Source organism: Ovis canadensis, chromosome 5, assembly GCF_042477335.2.
Source record: "Ovis canadensis isolate MfBH-ARS-UI-01 breed Bighorn chromosome 5, ARS-UI_OviCan_v2, whole genome shotgun sequence".
NCBI classification, from domain to species: domain Eukaryota; kingdom Metazoa; phylum Chordata; class Mammalia; order Artiodactyla; family Bovidae; genus Ovis; species Ovis canadensis.
The window spans coordinates 15,914,849-15,937,300 of record NC_091249.1 but is presented as its reverse complement, the minus strand read 5'-3'; the positions used below and the strand labels follow the sequence as shown (position 1 = coordinate 15,937,300).

Genomic DNA, 22,452 nt, shown 5'->3' with positions numbered 1-22,452 from the left:
GAGCAGAGGGGAAAGATTGCGTCCCTCATGTCCCAACCTCACCGGGACCCTGACGCCATCCCGCCAAGACATTCCCACGTGCCTGACGATATAAATCTTGCTAAAATTTAACATGCCCAGTCGTGACAAGGCTGTGGTTAGAGAGAAATCTTTCTTATAGGATGCTGGTAAAAGGGGAAAGCAATCTGGCGTTTATCTCGATCCAAAAAATGATCTGAATCGCCCAAGTGTATTATTTATGCACGAATGTTAACCAAAGTATAACAGGAAAAAGTGGAAGTAAGTATTCTAAAGAATGGACCATCGTGCAGGTCCATTACAGAGTCTGAAGTGAAAACGCTAGCATGTGTATTGTTGGGAAGCAAGGAAGTTACCAAGTATACACAATAGCAGTTAGGTGAAACCAAGCATTATTTGTTTACATATAATGTGCATGGGCAAGGGTCATAAATGACTTTTTATAAGTGATTTAAAATTTTTAATGTTTTCCAAATTTTGCACAATAGTGTATATTAGAAAAAGCCAGTTAACTTAAAAAATTATGTTTGAGACAGACTATACAGTGACCAGAGCCACCTATGACCACTTGAGCATCAACGGGACCCCCTTCCACCCCCAGCCAAACCACAACTTCTGCAGCAGTCAGGACTTGGTCAATGACTACCAGTTGCCCACACTTTTAGACTTCTCCACCACCCAAGAGGAAGCCGATTATGCCCCCCAAACCAAACAGGTAAGGCATTCTGCTTCCCATCAGCAGCCTCTGATCAGGGCATCCTGAAGCCCTCCCTTGCTTTCACCACAAGGCCTTCCCACTCTTCTGACTTCCTTTTAGTCTCTGCCAAACACAGGTGATGGTGGCTGACTTCTCCTCTATAGCAAGCTCTTGATAAATGGCTCCTGTTCTCATCTGGGTGGTTTTTGTTTATCTCCAAGTCTCATCATTGTGGATGAGAGTTTCCGGCAGCTACCAAGAATGTTTTGTGGTTAATGAAAAGGGCAGAATAAGAATTTCATAAATGATGTGAGTTCAACTTTGAAAAAGATAAATACAGGGGGAAAAAACACCAAAATAATGAATAGTAGTCTTAAATACTAGGAAAAATTGTTTTTCTACTGTTCTGTATTTTTCCCTTTTTCTGCAACAAACATGTAATCCTTTAAAATTCATATGCATATTTTTTATTGGAAATTATAAGAATGACTTGAATAGTTTGGTACAACACATCACTTGGTAAGGAGTTTTGAAATGTACACTGTTTACTTACAGAATCCAAATATATTTAAAACTTTATTTTTATTATCCACATATTGTTTAGTGTTACTGTTCTTGTTATTGGGCCTCCCTAATAGCTCAGTTGGTAAAGAATCCACCATTAATGCAGGAAATGTTCTTGTTATTAAACATTTTAACTGTCATGCCAGGTTAAATGATTAACAGATGAAAGTATATTGTTTATTTTTATACACATCACATAAAAAGGCTAATGTCCTCTTTTATATTGTTCACTTTCTTCGGTATACTCTTAGATTTATACTTCTACCTGGTATATAAAACATTTATTTACATTCCAAATTATTTAAATCTAATTGATTATAATCAGTTTGATTTTAAACTGCCAACTTCATGGAATTCTTATGTATATCCTTAGTTTCATTGTGGCCAAGAACTATAATTTCATTACAGTCTTTCTGGCAGTAAATCCTTTGAAATTAATGTATGACAAAGCATGTAGTCAGCTTGTGTAAATACTAGAAAAGAAATTACATTACTGAAGAAAGAAAAGTTGTTACGTTTCCTTGGTGTTGTTTTGCTGTTTGTTGTTTTCAGCAGAAAAGTGACCCAGCAGTTGTGCACAAGGTGAAATCATGGAGGCTTTTATCTTTAAAAACATCGACAAAATCTAAAGAGCTACAAAATAGATCAGAACCTGGAGCTGCGGGGGGGGGGGGGGGGATACAGGCATTGGCAGCACATGGGCAGGAGGGGTCTTTCTGGGGTGATGGAAATATTCTGAAGTTGAACTGTGGCGATGGCTGCACAGCTCTCAGTTTACTAACAATCACTGAATTGTAGCTTAAAACAGCTGAATTTTACGGTATGTAAGTTTTGCCTCAGTAAGGCTATTCAATTAAAAAACCAAACAAGAGCCACAGAGATGTTACCTTTTAGTAAAAATGAGGGGTGACTGTGTTGGGGCCAAAGGCTGGACATGATAGCTCCTGCTGCAAAGCTATGCTATGCTAAGTCGCTTCAGTCGTGTCTGACTCTGTGTGACCCCAAAGACGGCAGCCCACCAGGCTCCCCCGTCCCTGGGATTCTCAAGGCAAGAACACTGGAGTGGGTTGCCATTGCCTTCTCCAATGCATGAAAGTGAAAATGCTTCAGTATTAATCCTTTCAAGGATTAAATGGTGAGAAGTCAGCTGAAACCGTAGTTCAGCTAAAGTGGAGATGCTGGGGATGGAACCTAGAACCTCATACATGCAAAGCATGCACTCTACCACTGAGCTACACCTGCTACAAAGCTAGGGGGTCTTTATGGCTCAGCCTGTTGCACATGTCCCTACACTCTGCTTCCTGAACCCAAAGGCTGACTGCAGCCAGGCCTGAGCACACGGCTCCTACCCCTAGACCCAGGCTGTTGACCCCCGCAGAGCAGGTTTTCTCTGTGGGTGCAGCTCTGCACACGCCTTGCCCAGTCTGCGTCAGCAGCTTCCGTGTCCCCCTCCTGCCTGGGGTCTTGAAACCTCACTTCCTGTGAGAGACTTAAGTGTTGGGAAGTTCCGGAGTATGGCCTCGGCCCCACACCTGCCTGGGGAGAAGCCCGGAGGCTGAAGCAGTGGCTGCGGGTCACATTAATTCTCTACACACAGTGTGGTTCTTCATTCTTTCAGGGATTTATTAAGGCATTGAGCATAGTGTGATTCTTTTTAGCCAACTGAAATGAATACAAGGAAACATATCAGGACCCGAGGGATATGTTTTTAAGGTTAATGGTGAGGATGACGAGCTGGAAGAGAATTGAGAGGAACGTCTGTGCTGGAGGTAACCCGCCCTGACGCAGTAGATGCTTTCTGCCCGTGTCCTCAACCAGAAGCAGGCTCGGGGCTCCTCGAAGGCATCTCGAAGCTCTCACCACGGTGCCCAACAGGCACACCACCTCCCTGCCTGGGGCCCAGTGGCAGGAAAGCCCCCAGAGCACACGGCTGCAGGGGATGAGGAGGAGGACAGGACGTGGCCTGGCCACAGTGCAGGGCAAGCAAGGGCAGATCACAAGAGCCCCCGACACTGCAGGGGCCAGGAGGCCCAAGGCAGAATGGGGGGCTGGGCACCCCCTGCCTTGGCCCCAACTGTGACTGTTCAGCCTTCTTTCCATTTACAACTCAATTCTGGGGGAGAACTGGAGGGATGTGTCTTTAAGGAGAAAACAAAGGGAAGGAGGGAAGAGAGGCCAGTCCGCAGGCCTTGGAGCCCTCAGCCCAGAACCACAGACTGCTCATGGTCACTGGAGGTGCTGAACTGTCTCTCTACCTTCCTGTGGTCCTTGATCTTGAGTCCAATGTCTACCCTCTTCTCAAAGAAGTTCACCAGCACAGACTCTGTCAGGATGGAGGCCAGGATCTGCTCGAATGAGATGCACCAGTCTGTGTCAACAGCACCCCCACCGTGGGTGGTGGCCACAGGGCTGCGAGCCTCCCCGCCCACCAGCACTGTGTCGTCAGCCAGGTCTTCACACTGCAGGGAGCCAGTGCTGACCACGGAGTAGGAGGACGTGGACAGGTCGTCTTTGGTTTCGTCGTCGGACAGAGGCTGGGAGGGAGAGCCCCGCCCCTCCCCGCCGCCGCCCTCGCCCACCACCTGGCTCTCCTGTGGTGTTTTCCCAGGGTGGGTGTCTCCACCTGCTTTGGCTTGGGGGTCCCCTGCAGCTGGTGGCTGAAGTTCCCAGGCGGGGTCTTGAGGGGGGTCTGGGGCTGGTGGCTCATCCTCATCGGGGGCACTGTCCCTGGACTTCCTGCCTGGCCATGCAGAAAACCTCTTCCCCACCTCCCCGATGCGGAGTAACAGGCTGGCCACCGTGGCAATAGCGTGGTACAGGTCCTGCTCCATGGGGTCTTCACTGAACATGTTGTAAAGTGTCTTGCACAGCTCAATGAACTGCTCCTTTCGAGGGGAAAAACAGAAAAGGGGCAGGGAGATGATGAAAGGTGGGTCAGACTACCTCCAGTCAGCCACTCACAATGCTGGCCATTCCGACTGGGGTGAGGGTGTTGTCTTGTTAGTTATCTTCATATACCTGTGCCTTGACGTAACCCATTTCACAGATTAGGACACTGAGGTGCAGAGGGAAAGGCTTTCTTTTCCAGCTGTCTTTCTTTCAGCACATACAGAGACATCTGGAGTCTCTCTATGCCTGTTCTGTTAGCAGAGACAGACCTATGTCTATCATAACTTTTCAAACCCAGTGACGACAAGGACTTCACTGTGTTTTAGAATCAGTTTGAGCGTTTTAGATCTTTAATTAGAAGCCACTTCAACTCTCTTTAACAAAGCTCTTTAGAGAGTGACGACAAGGTAAGGCAGCCTGGGTTAGTTGAGAGGGATGAAGAGGTCAAGTTCAGATCCTGAAACCACATTTAGGCCTCTTGGCCTGAGAATGGGATGAAAGCTGCCTCCACAGGGCATCCCATTCTTCAGGCCCGTGGGTGAAAGAGCACCCAGATGGCAAGGGGCCCCTCTGGGCAGAGCAGGCCATGATCAGGCTGCCGCTCAGCAGCGGCCTTTGGTTAGATGTCTGTGGTCCTGGCTGTTAAGACCCTGGAGGCCGCAGTCCTGACCTGGAGACCCGCATGTGACTATCGGGCAGGGGGGCAAGTGGGCCTGTGTGCGCGGCTCGGAGCCAGGCTGGAGGGACAAGTGCCGTGACGCCAGCTCATGAACGGCAGTGTGAGTTTCTGCCTATTGAGGCTGACCCTCCCCAGCGCTTCTCTGGTTCATGGATGCCGATCAAGTCAGCACCGAGGGAGTGTTCTGGACAAGGCCCTGGAACAACCGGCCCCTATCCTCCCAGGCGGTCCCTGACTGCCGCTGACTGGTGGGTCTAAAGGTAGGCAGGAGAATCCCTCCATTCCAGGGGTGCAGGGAGGGTGGGAGGGTCCAGACTCTCTTGGGTGTTCTGATTGGGCCTACCTGGTTCATCTTGGGAAGATCCTTAATCGTCTCCTTTTGAACCTCTTTCTCCTTGGCCCACATTCGAAGGTAGTGCCGATAGTCAGGAGGGCTAGTTCCCTTCTCCTCTGTGAGTTGGAAGAAAAAGATTAATCTCCATCTGTCAAATGAGAGAAAGAGGGCTGGGGGCTGGTAGCAGGGGATAAGGGGGTTTAAGGATTATCTGGCATGAAGTTACCTGGGCCCTATTACAAAGCACCCTGGTGTTTGGGGAGGTAGTGATGGGAAAAACACACAGCAGCCCGCAACCTTTTCGGCACCAGGGCCCAGGTTCATGGAAAACAGGTTTTCTAGAGACTGGGGGTGTGGGGGTGGGATGGTTTCAGGATGATTCAAGTGCATTACATTCACTGTGCACTTTATTATTATTATATCCGCTGCAGCTCAGATCATCAGGCGTTAGATCCTGGAGGCTGGGGACCCCTGCAGGACCACTCAAGGGTCCCCCCCAAGCTATGCTGAAGTAGGTTTGGGCTAAGCTCATGACGATGGCCCCATTATGTCCTCCCCAAGATGGTGATGGGACCACGTGGAGGCTGGAGAAAGGGTGGCATGGAGAGCCAGGGCCCCCCCAAGGGAGGCAGTGATGGCTGGGGGTGCTTGTGGCCACAGGAAATTCAGGCCTGGGACTGATGAGTGAGAGCTGGGTGGCTGATGGGTTGGGCCTTTACCTCAGCGAGAGCTCTGCTATCGGGCATGCATCTGCCATAAGGTACGGGGGCTATTCTGCAGTGACAGGGCGACCAGATCCCACCCCCCCAGGACCTCTACCAGCATCAGCAGATACACACACACACACACACACGCGCACACACACACACACACACACACACCTCTTCTTTTATCTTGGATGTCATTTCCAGCTTCCTCTCGCTCCTCCTGCTGTAATACTTCTGGACAACAAAAAGAACAAGAACATTCTTCTGTTATGACTCCAAACCACTAAGGTCTAGTCTGTGCTCTCCTGTGGACGTGGACCTGGTCCTGGGCCCTGGCCCAGCAGGTCCTGCAGGCTGCTGCTTCTCTGTCCCACACGGGGCCAGCTCACTCCACCTGGCTACGTTAAACGAGACAGCCACTGAACTCACACATTTTCCCTTTCCAAAGAATACGAGTCATACCACACAGTTCTTAAATCAACGACGATGCATGTTACAGGCAAAAATTCTGAGACCAACAATTTTATACTTTCCTGATAAAGGTCAAACTCAGGGGAGTCTCTGTTACCAATTCAACCTGTAACTGCCACGCCAGCTGATGAATTTTACGTCCCTGCATCCTGTGCTCAGCACTGCATCTCTTAAAGTGACACATACGTGTGCACCGTGGACCTGGGGAGAGCAGGCTGCCCAGCCCCCCAGACCTGCCCCCTGAGGGAGTGCGGCTGGGGGAACGTCAGGCGGGGAGGCAGGTGCCAGCTCCCCCAGACCTGCCTCCTGAGGGGTGTGGCTGGTGGAACGTCAGGTGGGGAGAGCAGGCTGCCCAGCCCCCCAGACCTGCCCCCTGAGGGAGTGCGGCTGGGGGAACGTCAGGTGGGGAGAGCAGGCTGCCCAGCCCCCCAGACCTGCCCCCTGAGGGAGTGCAGCGGGGGGAACGTCAGGTGGGGAGGCAGGTGTCAGTTCCAAACGACCCTCGGCAGCTCTGTAGTAGCAGGGAAGGGTGCAGCCCTCTGGGCTCAGGGTTTTCATCAGGGAATGGACCGCTGCCTGGAGGTTACGTGAGCTCCGAGGAAAGGGCTCTGTACCCCCAGCTCGTGGCCTCTCCTCAGGTGCCTGGGACAAGCCTATTTGCTTAGGTTCCAAGTATGACAGAAGATACCTCTGTTTTTTTAGTTTGTATAATTGAAATCAAGGTCCCCAAGCTTCACAGTCGAGTAAGCCTTTGACACTGTCAGTAGGATTGCTTTGGGTATCTTGATAGGATCTTTTAGTTTCCCTTTTGAGAGTGTATTATCCTTGATGTGTTATTACCTATCCCTCGTGAGCAATGGTAGGGTGGTGTTTTGGTCGGTTTTCAGGGTGCATTACACACTGCCCGCTTGACTCCAGATCCCAGCCCGGAATACCCCACCGCCCTGGGCTCAGTGCTCCCTGCGGGCTTTAAATGCAGCATGGGGCTGACTTCTAACAGGCACTCAACACACACATTTTTCCTCAACTAAACAGCTGTGTGGAACATGAAACCGTTTCCTAGGAAAGCCTCCACCACTTTCCTACTTCCACTCATCCGTGTCATCACAATGACAGCTTTGCAACAACAGTTATTTCGTGTTTTTCCTATGACCACGAAGACAGAATAGTTTTCCCATGTGGCCAGGAGGTGATACGCTGGTACCTGTGCAACACCACGATGCCGTGTGTCACCACTTTCTGCCCCTACGACAAGAACGGCAGCTGCCGCTCTCCACCCAGGTCTACAGCTGGCTATTCAGAACTTAGCCACACAGGAGCCATCTCGGGGACCAAGAGCTTCCAGGCCTCTTGACCATGCAGGGGAGTGTTCAGAAGACGAAGCCCAAGGCCCTGGGGAAGCCAAGTGCAAAGGGGGCACCCTTGCCCCCCAGGCACTGACCTTGAACCTTCCAGGGCAGGAAAAGATCCAGATCGGAGGCCAGAGGAGACGCTGGAAGGGACAGCGAGGAGGAGCAGAGGCAGAGGGAAGGAGGAGCCGGGGTCCAGGAAGGCAGAGACAAGAGAAGCAGGAGTGAGAACGCTCCTGGGGCCCTGGCCCTTGCTCTGCAGCTCCCCCGTGCAGCACACCCCCTCCGCCCGGGGAGGGCTGCAGGCCACCCGCACGGCCCTCAGCAGCTCTGCTTGGCACAGGGCCGGGGGCCAGTGGTGGACAGTGCTCACCTTCTGAGGAGCTGTCCTCGGTGAAATAATGGGCTGCTTCCAGGGCTGACTCAGCCTCCTCGGGGCTCAGGGCTGTGATGGGAGAGACAGGAGAGTGAGGGCAGGAGGGAACCACCTGACTCTCACCAGAGGAAACCTCCCCGAGTCCTGGACATAGTCCCTCCCCTCCCCCACTGAGCGTGCCCACCAACACGGTGTGTCGTCACAGTGCTTAACAGCTGGTGACTGCTTCCGGTTAACTTGTACACTGTGTTTGAAACTGCAATACACATCCAGTCAGAGGAGTCGGCTGAAGGGCCATCCTTTTCCCCACTCCGTGATGCTGTGGCCCAGAGGATCCTTTCGGGACGTGCGCAGGGGCGAAGCAGGCACAGACAACCTGTTCTCACGTCATACCCCTGGGCACTGTCCCACACCAGTACGTACTGGCTTGTCTCACTCTGCGACAGTCTCTGTTCCTGGTTCAGTCCTCCCCACTCTGTGGAGGGGGAGGGAGCGAGCAAGGTTTAACAGTGCATGGCCCGCGGGGAGGTGGTAGGTATGGGCCGTCACTAGGCCCCAGGTGAAGCAAGGTGGGCAGGCGTGGTTTGGGAGTGGCAGGGCCGGCCCTACGTTTCCTCATCTATAGGCTCTCGGCCCAGCGGGGTCTGCCCAGCTCAAGCCTCTCTCAGCAGAATGAGAAGTGCCTGTGCCAATCTCCCAGGAGGTGTAACCAAGACCACTGTTGCCCGTTGCAACAGGGAAAGACCAGCCACAGGTAAGAATCCCCGTGCTACGTGTCAGGAGCAGGGCTCTCCAACTCTGGGTGCAGACAGCCCTGTAGGGAGCTTCAGAGCTACAGCCTGGGCCCTGCCCCTAGTCCGTCAGGTCTCTGGGATGATAAATTACTCCGGCCAACTCTGAGGCAGCTCCCGACTCCCTGGGGGGGCAGGGTCATGGACAAAAGCAGGAACCCAGGACAGCTCTACCCCAGAGCAGAACCCCTGGGGCTAGAACTTTCGCCCGCCCCAGTCTCAGCTCCCTCTGTGGAAATACGGAAGCCCACCCCCGGCCCTTGCAGAATTCTGAGTGGCCACGTCCGCTGAGCCAGGTGAGCTAGGCTGACACAGGCTACCCACTGTCCGTGTCCCAGCGGGCCCCGCACTGTGAGAGAAGGCAGGGGAGAGAGCCACACAGGCTCCCTGGCCTCCCCTGGGCCTCGGCGGTGCCCCCAGGCTGCCCCTCTGGTGACAGACAGGAGTCCTTGACAGATTTAAGGACTAGCCAATGAACTGAGAAGACTCAAACCCAAGTCTCCACGCCTGTGGCCACCCCCTCCGGGGGTCCACGGAGGGGCCTGGTGCTGCGTCTGGGCCTCTGCCTGTGTGTGGAGCCCCGAGACACCCGCACGTCCCCCAGGGGGCCCTGCTCTCAGACGGAGACTGGCCCGGCCTCAGCCCCATCCGCTGGCTGCCCTGCACTCTGTCAGGATAAGGGGGCCTCCGCTGTGCTGGGAGCCCAGCGGCCACGAGGCCCAGCAACGCGCAGACGCCTGTGCCTTGGAAGGCCGCAGCTCCGGCTCTGCACCCTGGAGAGCCCTTGCCGGGGAGTGGGCGAGGCGGCGCTCACCTGGAGGCAAGTGCAGCTTGTAGAGAACCTTGAGCTTCTCCGTCAGGTCCCCGTGGTACATCCCACCTGTGGGGAAAGGCCAGCAGGAAGGCAGGCTGGCAGGAGGGCACAAGAGCCCTGCGGCCAGGCCAGATCCGAGTCCTCCTCCTCCAGGGGGTCCCAGCGGGATGCTTCTCACCACCCGACTCTCTCCCTGGAGAGGCCCCAGGGGTGAGCACTAGGCCTCAGGCCTGCTCCTTCTCGGGGGCCTGCAGACCCAGCCTCCAGCAGCAAACTGAGAGAGGGGAGGGGAGGGGAGGGGAGGGGAAGGCTCCCATCACCTATCTCTGTGGGAAAACTGCCCTCCTTTATCAAGGGTTAAGGGCTCTAGGCTGCCCTGGGCTCGCTATGGTGGGCAGGCTGGCTGGGACTGGTACCTGGAAGTTTCCTGAGAAAGGGCAAGGGTAGGGACGAGTCCCTGCAGGCCCTAGAGCCACTCACTCATCCCCGTCACAAACTCCTTGAAGTTGATCAGCGAGTCCTTGTTTTCATCCAGGAGCCGAAACATCCGCCCTGCCAGCACAGGTGTGTGGGTGCCACAGGCCCAGGGCGTCAGGCTGGCAAAGAGCTCCCGGAACTGGTGGGCGTCAATGCGGTACTGCTCCAGGTAGGGCAGGCTGGGGTCCCGACGCACAGCCGCAGGGCGGCTGCTGCCCCAGTACTGGCTTGCTAGGTGCTTGGCCTGCAGGGGGCACAGCCTGGTGAGACGGCCTGGCCTCCTGGGCCCTGGGTGCTCAGGGTCACCAGGCTGACTGGTGTGTTCGCCCGCCTCCTCCATCCAAGTCCACAGCCTCCTGCACAGTGAGCGCTGGGCTAGGCACAGCATCTCACAGAGCCTCTGGCGCTGGCACCGTCACCCCCTTGTTTAGAGCCGTGGGAGTCAAGACAGGGCCCGAGGAGCGCCAGGCACAGCGAGCCACTGGCTGGACGACTCCGACCCGAAGGCCGTCCCAGGGCGGCTCCCTCGGGGGCGGAACCCCGGGCAGCGGGAAGGGCAGATGGGACATGACAGGGAGAGCAGGCAGGCGCTGCAGACGAGGCTATCTCTGCTTGTTCTCCATACCCTTTCCCGTTCCTCGGTTACCAGCACCTGAACTTCTCCCGGAGGAAAAGCTCCCCGCCCAGGCCGTGGAGCGTGCATGTGGCCCAGCCTGAGGTCAGCCGTGAACGGCGTCCTGTAGCCACAGCACCTAACCTGAGTCACTCCAGCAACCAACCCTGGGCTTTTTGTTAAAACCACCTGGGAGCAGAAAGTTTCTTTTCATGGGGTTGTGGCAAGGATGACCCTGGAGGACAACCGTCCTGCCGCTCTGCAGGGAGAGCAGTCCCTGTGACGTCAGACAGCGGAGCTTGACAGGACGTCGGAACACCTAGATCCGGCCATGCCTGAAGCTGCGCATCCCTAGACTTTTCAGTTTCATGAACCAATGCATTCCCTCTTGTGTAAGCTGACTTCAGCAAATTTTCAGCCACTTAAAAGAGCATCTTGCCTGAACTCTGGAAAGGATTAAAGTCTACCACGTGAGCTTTGTAATAACTGCATCTGAGGATGTTTTAAATGTTTTACACCTCTCCTGGCGGGAGGCTGCTGCACAGAGGGTGAATTTAGGGGGCTAGGATGGGATACTGGTCCTCCCTTGCTCTCGGCTGTCACCTTAAAAACCATGTAAAGGTCCTCCAGTTCTTCGATTGAGAAACCAATGTCCCCAGGTATAGCTCGGACCTAGAAGGAAAGAGATGCAAGAAGTATTAATGAATTCCCAAGGTCTTGCTCTTTGAGGGAATCCCCATGTGGCACCAACTACCCTTCTGCTGTTGCCGGCCGGGGGGCCTTTTTGTTCTGAACACCGAGTCCGGGACATGGGGTGAGGGGTGGTGATCTAGAAACTGCCATCTGGATTCCTAGAAAGGTCCTGGCAAAGCTCTTTGGAACATAACTTAGAACTTCCCAGTGATTCCTTCCTATAGAGACAAGAGGGCAAAATCTGACAGCAAGGTCAGCGGGCTGAGTGGGCAGGGGCTGAGGGGCTGTCACTAGCCAGGGGCAGGGGTTAAAGCCAGGCTGGCGGGCTCAGTCCAGAGTGGGCTCGTGCTTGGCCTTCAGGCATCAAGGCAAAAGAGAAGCTTCCCTGTGACCAATCTGCAACAGAAAACAGTGACCAGCCCTCTCCCCACATCCCCAAGTCTGCACCTCCACTCCGGCATCCCAGTCCCACCCAGGACAGTGCTGGGGGCCCTGCACCCCGCTTCTCAGGGCAGGCTGGGGCGGCTCGGCAGACGCAGTCCACTTAGGCCCCATCCCAACCCCAGCTCCAGCTCGCGCCCTGGGGCCACGAGAGCCCGGGTCCATCCATACCACACTCCTCTTGGCTGTATCCTCCAAGGACTGGATCACTTTAAGCCTCTGTTTAAACCGCATCTGCTCAATGTCCTCTGCCCTCAGGCTGCTGAATTTCTACCAGTCAGAGGTGATTCAGTGAGATCAGGTGGAACCACAAAGCAGAGGCCAGCCACCCACCACGGCCAACTGCACCCACATAGCCCAATGGAGCGGTCTGGTCAAATAGCCCTGGTGAGTGCTGACCTCATATGACACCTTCAGGAGGTCAAAGATGTCCACCTCTTCAGGAGGGTCATCTCCACTGGTCAGCAGGGCATGGAGGTGTGGGATAGGAGGAGACACACTCTGCTTATTGACCACATTATCCAGGTATCTGTAAGGATTGAAGGACAGAAGTCTAGATCCCCTGCAGGTGACAGGATGTCTCACCCACAGCTGAATGATGTGGAGACTTAATCTGCCTAGACTCTCAACGAGCAAGCATGCCAAGGGCTGGGTATCCTCTAGGAGGGTGAAAGATGGGTCACTGCAGGGAGAGGCATGCCCTGGCGGGTGCCCTGGCAAATCAGGGGTGCCCCCTGGAGGCAATGGGAGAAGGCCTCCCCCCTGGAAGGCTTGAACACTCTGAGAAAGCTAGGCTGGCCACCAGGATCCCACGAGTGGGGACCCTTCATGACTCCAGACCCTACTACACAAGGAGAAAGTTGTGTCCCAGTTGGAGGGATGACACACTCCCTCTGTCTGGTGGGTCCCTGGGGATGTGAGGACTCCCTGCTCTGACCAGGGAGAGTCAGAGACCAAAGGAGTGCTCCAGGAGGAGGAGCCCTGCCAAGGAGCACAGTCTCAGGACTGGGACTGACTCTCGGGGGACCAGCCCAGCCAGGACCTCACACCCTTCCAGACGCTTTGGCTGGGCCTGACACTCAGGAGGGAGAAAGCACTGGGTCCCCCACACCCACTGGCCCCGGCCCTGATCCTGCTCAGGCCCTGCTCTGGGGGAAGGGCCCCGTCTCTGTCTGGTGTGGGAGACGGGCATGGAAACCACTTCCCACTCTGCCCACAGGCTGCCTGTCTTCCGGGCTCAGGACAGAGAGCCGGCATGGCCCACGGCAGAGCAGCCACAGCTCTGCCAGCCTGGGACCCTTGCAGGCTCCCAGTCAGCACCTGGGCCGGCTCAGCACGCAGGTGACGGTGTCCCTGGCAGTCCTGGGGGGCTGGGGGTGCTTCAGGCTGAACAGATACATGCTTATGGGCTGGCAGGACTGTACCGAGCTCAGGGCCTGGGCCAGAGGGAGAGCTCCAGAAGAGCACCTGCATATGAAGGGCTTGAGGGTCAGGCTGGGGACTTAGCTCCTTTGTCCAGAAAACCACCAGGGCCACAGGGGATCCCCTCGTTCCCGGGGAGGAACAGAGTCAGATACTGATTAGGAAGAGCCCTGTGGGATGCTGGTGAGTGAAACTGGTGCAGAGCCAACTGTTACGATGTGGGCACAGGGCCCCGGGCAGGGGCTGGCCCCGAGGCTTTGGGGACCGAGGGAAGGGGCTGGAGCCCAGAGAGAGTCTGTGAGGATGGGGCGTGGGCACCGAGGGAGGCGGCGGCGGCCAGGATGACCTGGGCTGCAGGTGTGCCTAGCTGGAGATCGGCCCATGCAGCTACAGCAGGCCCAGCACGGGCTCCCCGTCCAGCTGCCCTGGAGAAACTGATGCTCCTGAGCCAGGCAAGGTGCACCAGGACAGCTCTGCAGGAGTCACAGACACCCAGCCTTTGGTGGAGATGGGCGGCTCGGCCTAGTCCCACCTGCCTCCCGCCCAGCAAGCGCTCCAGGGCAGGGTGCTCTGGTCCGCCACTGTCTCACCTCTAACTGCTGCTTCTCCCGAGGAATGACTGCTCCAGTGCTGTCCTGTCTTCTCCCAGAAAGGAGCCCCTCTCCTGCCTCTGGAGCGTCCCTAGGTCGACCCCAGGCTGAGCATGTGGTAGGTACAGTCCCAGGACGCTGACTGAGGAGTGCCCAGGACTGGGGAGGGGCTGGTCCTGCGGTCCAGGGGAGCACTGGCCGGCTCCCCAACAAGAGGAGGCAGGCTGGCGCGGTTACCTGCCCAGGACGGTCATGGCCTCGCCTTCGTCGCCACAGCCCAGCAGCTGCTCCACGTTGGCATCCAGGATGGCCAAGGCCACCTGCAGGATCACCTTGATGCCCTCATAGAAGAAGCAGTCAACGATGACCACAGCGCTCTCAAAGGGCATGACACTGAGGAAGAGGGTCAGGAACCAGGAGAGAGAGATGCTGGAAATCACCCCCAGGTCCTGCATCTTTTTGGAGAGCTGGGGCAGGAAGTCTCTTGTGAGCTCTTCAAAGATGCCTTGGTCCACCAGGGCCCCTAGGGAGAAGACAAAGGAGTCTGAATAGCGAGCTCACATTCCTGGCTCAGGCAGGCCCTCATGTGGGACCCTGGGGTCTGAGGTCCAAGAAGCCCCCCTGGTCCCTGGCTAGCTCTGCTTACAACTGAGGGCTGGAAGCGGGCAGGTGGGGTGGAGAAAGGAGGAAAGGAAAAAATCCTATAAGTTTCCTTTCTACTGCTTCCAAACCACTGTGTGAAAAGATTTCTTTCACTTTACTTGGATTTTCTTTTCGGGAAATACTAATTTCTCTCAAGGGTGTCAGAAGGAAACAGTGCCCTGAATAGCTTATGTGTCTCCTGACCTGAAGCTGGGGAACAGAGGCAATTCTGAAGGACCCCAAGGGTGGAAACCTACCAAAACAACACAGGAAGGACATTTTAGATACCAGATTTAATTATATATGCAATTAAATCTATTTACAAGGTCACAGATTCTACCCTTCGTAACAGTCAACATGGGGGTGTATACTATATGCTCTAGTTATGATTTTGGAAATTTTCTACAATGAAAACGTTTAATGAGAGTTAGCTGGATGTAAATGTAGGCCCCAAGCTACCGTCTCTCACTTCCAGCAACTCCTAGGGAATCTGCATCAAGTCTGGGAGGGACGGTTGGGATCTGTGTTTGGCTTTCCACCTTCTAGCTGTGTGAAGATTTTGCGGCTTTCTAACCTATGGAGTGAGAGACATGACTGCCTGTGGCGAGGCTACAAGGCCTCCAGCAGCCCAGCTGTGGGCTGTGCACTGAGAAGGCCTCCAGGAGCCCAGCTGTGGGCTGTGCACTGAGAAGGCCTCCAGGAGCCCAGCTGTGGGCTGTGTGCTGAGAGAGCCTCCAGGAGCCCAGCTGTGGGCTGTGCGCTGAGGCCTCCAGGAGCCCAGCTGTGGGCTGTGCGCTGAGAAGGCCTCCGGGAGCCCAGCTGTGTGCTGTGTGCTGAGAAGGCCTCCAGGAGCCCAGCTGTGGGCTGTGCGCTGAGGAAGGCCTCCAGCAGCCCAGCTGTGTGCTGTGTGCTGAGAAGGCCTCCAGGAGCCCAGCTGTGTGCTGTGTGCTGAGAGAGCCTCCAGGAGCCCAGCTGTGGGCTGTGCGCTGGGAAGGCCTCCAGGAGCCCAGCTGTGGGCTGTGCGCTGAGAGGGCCTCTAGGAGCCCAGCTGTGGGCTGTGCGCTGAGGAAGGCCTCCAGGAGCCCAGCTGTGGGCTGTGCACTGAGGCCTCCAGGAGCCCAGCTGTGGGCTGTGCGCTGAGGAAGACCTCCAGGAGCCCAACTGTGTGCTGTGTGCTGAGAGAGCCTCCAGGAGCCCAGCTGTGTGCTGTGCGCTGGGAAGGCCTCCAGGAGCCCAGCTGTGGGCTGTGCGCTGGGAAGGCCTGCCAACCCCACAGGGAGCAGCCAGCCGGGAGCACTCACCCACCACCCTGGTGTTGTAGTAGTCGGGCAGCATGCGCTCGCAGAGGGCCACCAGCAGCCAGAAGGCTTCCTCCTCGCTGCCATAGAGCAGGAGCACCGAGGTGACGATGTTCATGGCCTGTGGGCACAGAGAGAGCGAGGGCGGCTCACAGAGCTGCCCCTTCCCAACCACCACGCCTGGAAACGACACACTGTCCCACCCAACTCTAGGCAATTTCCCAAAAGGCAATCTGCAGGGAATCAAGGTGACCAGGTGACAGCTGTACGATATACCTAGTGCCACTGAACGGTGCGCTTCCGGTGACTGCGCTGGCAAGCTTTATGTTATGTGTGTAACACACACACACACACACACACACACGGAATGACCCAACGCCTTCAGGACCCAGACCAGAAGCACACAGAAGATAGCTTAATAGACAGCATGAGGATGAAGGGAGAGACAAGCACTGTTTCTGATTTCATCTTTTTCTGGGATCAGGATCTTTCTGGGCGGCCAAGGCACAGTTGCAAGTGTGCGAGGCCGTCACTCAGGGCCAGGACCACATGCAGCTGCCCCTGCTGAGCCCCCGTACCTGGCAGTAGCCGATGGTGGGGTTTCGGAAAGCGTAGGCGGTCAGCACCCGGCGGAGGGCCGCGATCCCGAGCTCATTCTGGAAGGCAGGGTGCTCGGGCATCGAGCGGTGGAGGTCTCGCTCGATCTCCTCTGTGGCCAGGCTGTACTTCCCCATGGACTTCTCCACCAGCTCGGCATAGTAGCCGGGGTGAGTCACCATCTCATTCCAGGCCCCTGTGGAGACACTGCTGACAGCTGGCTCCCTCCTTCTCCCCGCCTGGGACTTTGAGGGCAGGGACAGGGCAGGGTGGAGACGTCGATGACTCCAGAAGGGCAGGGGCCCTTGGGTACCAGGCAGAGCTTCCCTCATGACTGCTCCTGAGAAGAGTCACCCAACCATGTTTCACATGGCTGACCTGCCCTCCTGAAAGCATTCAAGCGGCCAAGGGTGTGAATGTTGTCAGAGCCTGCCCGTGGAGAGGAGGCGTCAAGAGGCTGGATTTCCTCCCACAGCCGGTGGGAAGGTGTGCCCCGCCTGGCACACACACCTCATCATGGCCGGGAGCCCCATTCCTGCCCTCTAAAGGTGGCAGTCCCTGCCTGCCCACTCAAAGGCCGGCTGGGGTCAGCGGAGCTCCTGCGTGGAGGCGGGGCGTGGGGCTGCGAGGCAGGGCAGCTCACCAGAGAAGAGGAGCCAGAGCTCGCCCCGGAGGCTCTCCGGGATGCCCTTCAGCACCAGCTCCCGCGTTCGCGCCGTGCGGTACATGCACATCCCGCGCCCGAACTCAAAGAAGTGGATATTCCACGACTCCTCTTTCATCTTCTCCTTGGCCTGGGGGAGCAGCAGACAGGGGCTCTGCGGGGCTGACCCAGCGCCACCTCCAGCTCTCCTCTGAGGGCTGGAGTGGTGCTGCGCACGGCACCACCCTCAGCGTCCCTGGGCCCCGTGGGCAGTCGGAAGCCCATGGTCAGCGCTGCAGCACCGGTCAGGCAGGGTGTCCCTGGCACTGCGCAGGGTCACCTGAGGGCCACAGATGCCACCCCACCCCCCGGCCAGGCCTGCACGGCGGTGGGGCTCCCCGTCCGGGCTTACCCCCTTGGCGCCCAGGTCCTCCACGGGCGTGTTTCTCTGGAAGAGTCTGAGCAGGCCTTGGGAGGCGGTTGGCGCCTCCTGTGCACGGCCCCCTGGGAGGCCACCGAGGGGCGAGGTCGGGCGGGCGGGCTGTTCCGACAGCTCCTGGGGTGCGGGGGAAGGCTGGGAAACAGAGCAGCAGGGCAGGCCCTGAGCGAGGCTGCAGCCTCACGGCCGGCGGGCATTGCGCCGGGACGGGCAGGAGGCCACGAGGTGGCCCAGCGCTGCCTCCTCTCTGCCCGAACACACACCTGACTGCCCTCTGGCACCCGGGCCAGGCTCCGGGGCCTGTCCCGTCAGACCCTCTCTCCGTGAGCTCAGGGCCAGGAGAGAAGCAGCCCCAGGAGAGTTCTTCTGAACTCTGTGCCCCCACACGGGCCTGATGGGCCACACTCAAGGGTACTCCCTGGGGAGCACCTGCTCCTGCTCCAGTGTCGGGGTGCAGACCCTACCAGCCCCTGGAGACACAGCTGTCCTCGAGCCCCAAGCCCCACGAGGCCCCTGGCCACAGCGACCAGCTCAGGGGCGAAGGGTTGGGAGAGAGCCCCAGGGCCCCTCCGGGACACCAGGCTCTCCTTAGCAGTCTGCCACGCCTCTGACAAGGCTGCTGGGGCTCCAGGAGGCGGAGATGCAAGACAGGCCCAGAACCAGGGGTGTGTGTGGGGAGTCCCTGCCCGTGGGCCGTCTCTAACCATCGACAGGTCCCTGGTAGGGCTGTAGGCCCTTCCCCAGGGGGATCCGGCCAAACAGCAAGAGAAATGGATCCCGGGGGGTTCTGGGAATATCCTGGGGGGAACTGGGGCTGGGAGAAAATTGAGGGGCACTGGGGACAACGGCCTAGAAGGAAGCCCTGATGTTCAGGGTTCTCCCCTGGCTTTCTGGAATCGTGGCCCCTAGTCCCACCCAGCAGGGCTAGAGAGTCAGTTCTCAGGCCCCTTCAAGTACAGTGTAGATGACAGCAGACTTCTGTCCCCTGCTTGTGGTCTGGGTTCCACCTGCAGCCCCTGACTTCAAGGTGAGCACACGGTCACAGGCGACGGTCTGTGTGGGGAGCCTGCTCCAGGGCCCAGGGTCAGGTGGGCCTGAGCCAGAGCCCCCACTTCCTGCGCTCCCCTCAGCGCCCTCCCCGGGCACCTGCCGGCAGGAACACCGCTACTGGATGGACACCAGCCACTGGCTCCCCAGAATCCACTTCTGCTGCCGCAGAGGCTCCCCATTTCTGGGGGACACAGCCCATCTCTCTCTACTCTTGGCCCCGCACTTTGTGGAGTCCCTTGAAGCATGGGGTGGTGGCCACAAGCTAATTAGTATTTGCCGCCCCTGGGCTTGGGGGCACTATGTCGGTCACTTTGAGGGGAATGTCAGGACAAGCTAAGAAGGATGCAGAGGGCGGCGCCACCATCCTGGGGTCACACACAACTGGGGACGACAACCTCCTGGCTGAAAGCCACGTCTAGCAGAAAGAGCCCAGCTCTGCTGACAGGCAGCTGAGCGTGCGGCCAGGGAGCTCTGCGTGCTTCGGTCAGAGCTGGGTTTCCGCCCTTGTGCTCATCAGCTCTGACCCCCCCGGCCATGGTCCATCTGGTATGCAGCAGGGGTACGGATGCTCCCTATACAAGAACCACAGCTGTGACTGCTTTGCAGGGAACATATTCTAAACTCATCAAACTGTACTCTTTCAATATGTACATCAAGCTTACCTCAGTAGAACAGTTTTTAACAAAAAGGAAAAAAGGAAAGAAAATTCTGCTAGGTTCACGTCCATGGGAAGATCCCCCGGGGAAGGGAAAGGCTGCCCACTCCAGTATTCTGGTCTAGAGAATCCCATGGACCGTGCCCATTGGGTCTCAAGGAGTCAGACACGACTGAGCGGCTTTCACTTTCTTCTTTCCCTCACATCCATGGTCTGTCCCTCTGCCCATGATTGGTGTCTTCAAAATGGACTTTAGATCAACTATAAACACATTTTCAAGACAAACTGTCTGAATCCAGGGGCAAGACCCTAGACTGAAAGCATCCTGATGCAGAGATTTCTGCTTCTGGCCCGAGGATCCCAGCAGAGACAAGGACACAGATGGACTTTCAGGCCACAGAGCACTGCAGAGAATCAAAAACCTCAGTGCTGAAAAGGAGACTGACTCGAGGATGTGACCTCCGCGATGACCCTCCCCCGTGACAGACAGGCTCCTGGGGTGACGGTGAGCCCAAGCCCACGCATGGGAATCCTGTGTGTTCCTAATGTAGTCTCTGTCTCCTTCCCCTCAGTAACTGTCTTATCCATTCTTCCAGCACCAACCTCACAAACCACCTGCCTTCCTCACTCCTACAGCCAACTATTTATCTGAGCATGCAGAAGCATGAGCAATTTGATGGCCATCCACGGTTACTCCCGCTGGCCCGCGCTCCTGCATCTGAGGCTGTGCATGCCAGGCCCAACTCTCCCTCCACTTGAGCCCAAGATCCCACCGCTCTGGCCTCCAGGAGCTTCTTCCGGCATGCGTAGAAGATACCCCCTCGCCACTGGATTCGTTACCATCAGTACAGAAATCATGCTGGTGTCCCTACCAGCCCTCCCTGTTCTTCACCTGGATGGTGCTCACACGTTGTGTCCACTTGGTGAAAGCGTGCCAAGCTGTGCCCTTAGGATCCATGTACTTTAGAGCATATACATCACACTCTGATCACAAAGGCAGTCCCTGAAGGCACCCCTGTGAGTCTCAGCTGGCCTTTCTACAGAGTTTCTGGAAAGACTTGCCTAAATTCACTGTATCTTTCCCTCTTCCTCTACTTTTTTTTCTTGAGAAAGTGTCAGTAAGTGTGCACTTATGTTCTAACAATCACCTCCATCCTAACGGTGTCTTTATCTAACAGCCTGGGTCCCCTCTTTTTAGACACTGGACTGCCCCCTCGGGACAATACTGAAGTTGGCCAGCAGCTCTGTCTTTCCCCGCCCCATCCTTTCCCCTGCCGCCGTATAATTTAGTGACAGACTTCTGTTCTTACTTAAAGAAGCAGTCAGTGAGCTTATCCTGCTCTCCACACTGCCTGCTGTCACGCCTGCATCACACTCTGTGCTGTCAGAACACACAGAATCACACGTGTCTTGTCACCTGTCCCTCGTCTGTGTCTATGCCGCGTATACACACTCAAGGCTCCCACCAGGCCGCCTGCCAAAGCCTCTCCGGTTGTTTCTTGGTTGTCTGAGGTTGTTCACTATTAGACTCATCAACACCTGATGGCTTCCCTGATTTCCTGCATGTTCCTAGTGGCCTGTGGTCTTGATACCTAAATGTCAGTTTCCCAGATAGAAAATCCAGGGACCACAGCATTTTTTACTGTATATTTTTAAAATCTTGCTCTATTTGTATTAAAATGTTGCTATGAAAATGTCTGATGCCTCTCTGATTTCCATTCCTTCATAAATGACTTGGTGTTTCTTGACTGACTGTCCAGAAGAATTTTTTTAATTTTTAGAGTCCCACAGTTTTACTAGATTATATCTCAGTGTGTACATATTACATACTACTTCGGACTGATTTTCCAGATGTATAGGGTGCTTTTCTATGAGGCAGGTTTAAGTTTTCTTTTATCTTCAGAAAACTTTTCTTGAATCAGAGTTTCTATCGGCTGTTATTTCGTGGCTCTCGTTTCCTTTTTGGGGAGCTATGTCACACAGAAATTGGATCTTCTTGGCTTCAGTTGTTTCTCACATCTCTTGACTGCTGCTGCTGCTGCTGCTGCTGCCAAGTCGTTTCAGTCGTGCCCGACTCTGTGTGACCCCATGGACTGCAGCCCACCAGGCTCCCCTGTCCCTGGGATTCTCCAGGCAAGAACACTAGTGGGTTGCCATTTCCCTCTCCAATGCAGGAAACTGAAAAGTGAAAGTGAAGTCACTCAGTCGTGTCCAACTCATAGCGACCCCGTGGACTGCAGCCCACCAGGCTCCTCCATCCATGGGATTTGCCAGGCAAAAGTACTGGAGTGGGTTGCCATTGCCTTCTCCGCGTCTCTTGACTCTTTTCTCTCTACTGGACTCTCCGTTTTTCTTTTCTGAATCTTCTGCCTCTGGCGTGCAGCTTATGTTCAGAGCACACTCCCGTATGGGCTGGTTGCCGCTCAAGTGCTCAGCAGCCATCTGTGGCTACTGTACTGACAGCTGCACCTCGATCCCATTCTCAGCACGCGGCCAGAGCAGCTCTGCTACAACACAGACAGACCACGTCCCTCCTCCAGCCCAGACTCTCCACTGGCTCCCACCGCACTCAGAGTCAAGGCTTGGTGCTTGACTGGTGGCCTACGGGCTCCATATGCTCCGGCTTCCCGCTCCCTCTCACATCTCAGGCCTGAGCCCTGTCTGCGCTCCTCTCGGCAGCCCTTTCCCCAGATACTTCCTGGCTGGCCCCTTGCTTCCCTTAATGCCACTCGATCAGAGCCCTCCTGTCCCCTGGCAATCCTGATCCTTTTATCCTGTTTTACTTTTTCCACGGCCCTTACTGCCACCTGACACATTTGATGTTTATTTCCTTACTGACTTGTCTTTCTCACTAGAATATAAGCTCTAAAAGGGCGTGAATTTTGTCTAGTCAGTTCTGTTTCTAGCGCCTAGAAGAGTATCTGACACCTATCAGGAACACAATAAAATGAGTTGGATGAAGAAGGGCAGGTGCCCGGAAGGGGCCATGCAGCCAAGCTTAGCCTGGCTGCTCAGGTCCTGCCATCTGTGGTACTGGCCTTGAAAAGGCAGTCCAACATTCCTGCTCACATCCCTTTCCACCAGGCCAACCTCACTACTCCTCCAAATCACAGGATCAAGCCCAGCCTCCTCTAAGAAACTTTCTTACAGTCTCCAACATGCACTGATTCTGCTGTTCCCTTCCCATCCATTCTTTGTCTACT

General features: G+C 55.8%; 1 protein-coding gene across 4 annotated transcripts in view; it reads right to left on the bottom strand.

Moving 5' to 3' along the window:
• Nucleotides 1-2,881: 2,881 nt before the first annotated feature.
• TBC1D9B (TBC1 domain family member 9B) overlaps nt 2,882-22,452 on the bottom strand; it is a 38,113-nt gene continuing 18,542 nt past the window's right edge. Inside the window, exons 8-22 of one of the 4 annotated variants that reach the window (XM_069590392.1) lie at nt 17,518-17,679; nt 17,106-17,256; nt 16,444-16,658; nt 15,869-15,986; nt 14,163-14,448; nt 12,313-12,442; nt 12,085-12,183; nt 11,383-11,451; nt 10,170-10,410; nt 9,690-9,755; nt 8,082-8,153; nt 7,801-7,851; nt 6,063-6,122; nt 5,191-5,297; nt 2,882-4,164 (exon numbers count right to left, since the gene is read on the bottom strand). In XM_069590392.1, the coding sequence (XP_069446493.1) occupies nt 3,478-4,164; nt 5,191-5,297; nt 6,063-6,122; nt 7,801-7,851; nt 8,082-8,153; nt 9,690-9,755; nt 10,170-10,410; nt 11,383-11,451; nt 12,085-12,183; nt 12,313-12,442; nt 14,163-14,448; nt 15,869-15,986; nt 16,444-16,658; nt 17,106-17,256; nt 17,518-17,679 (2,514 nt within the window). In that variant the 3' untranslated portion in view covers nt 2,882-3,477. The remainder of the gene's footprint in view (nt 4,165-5,190; nt 5,298-6,062; nt 6,123-7,800; nt 7,852-8,081; nt 8,154-9,689; nt 9,756-10,169; nt 10,411-11,382; nt 11,452-12,084; nt 12,184-12,312; nt 12,443-14,162; nt 14,449-15,868; nt 15,987-16,443; nt 16,659-17,105; nt 17,257-17,517; nt 17,680-22,452) is intronic. The other 3 variants (XM_069590395.1, XM_069590393.1, XM_069590394.1) reach the window with 3 other exon arrangements.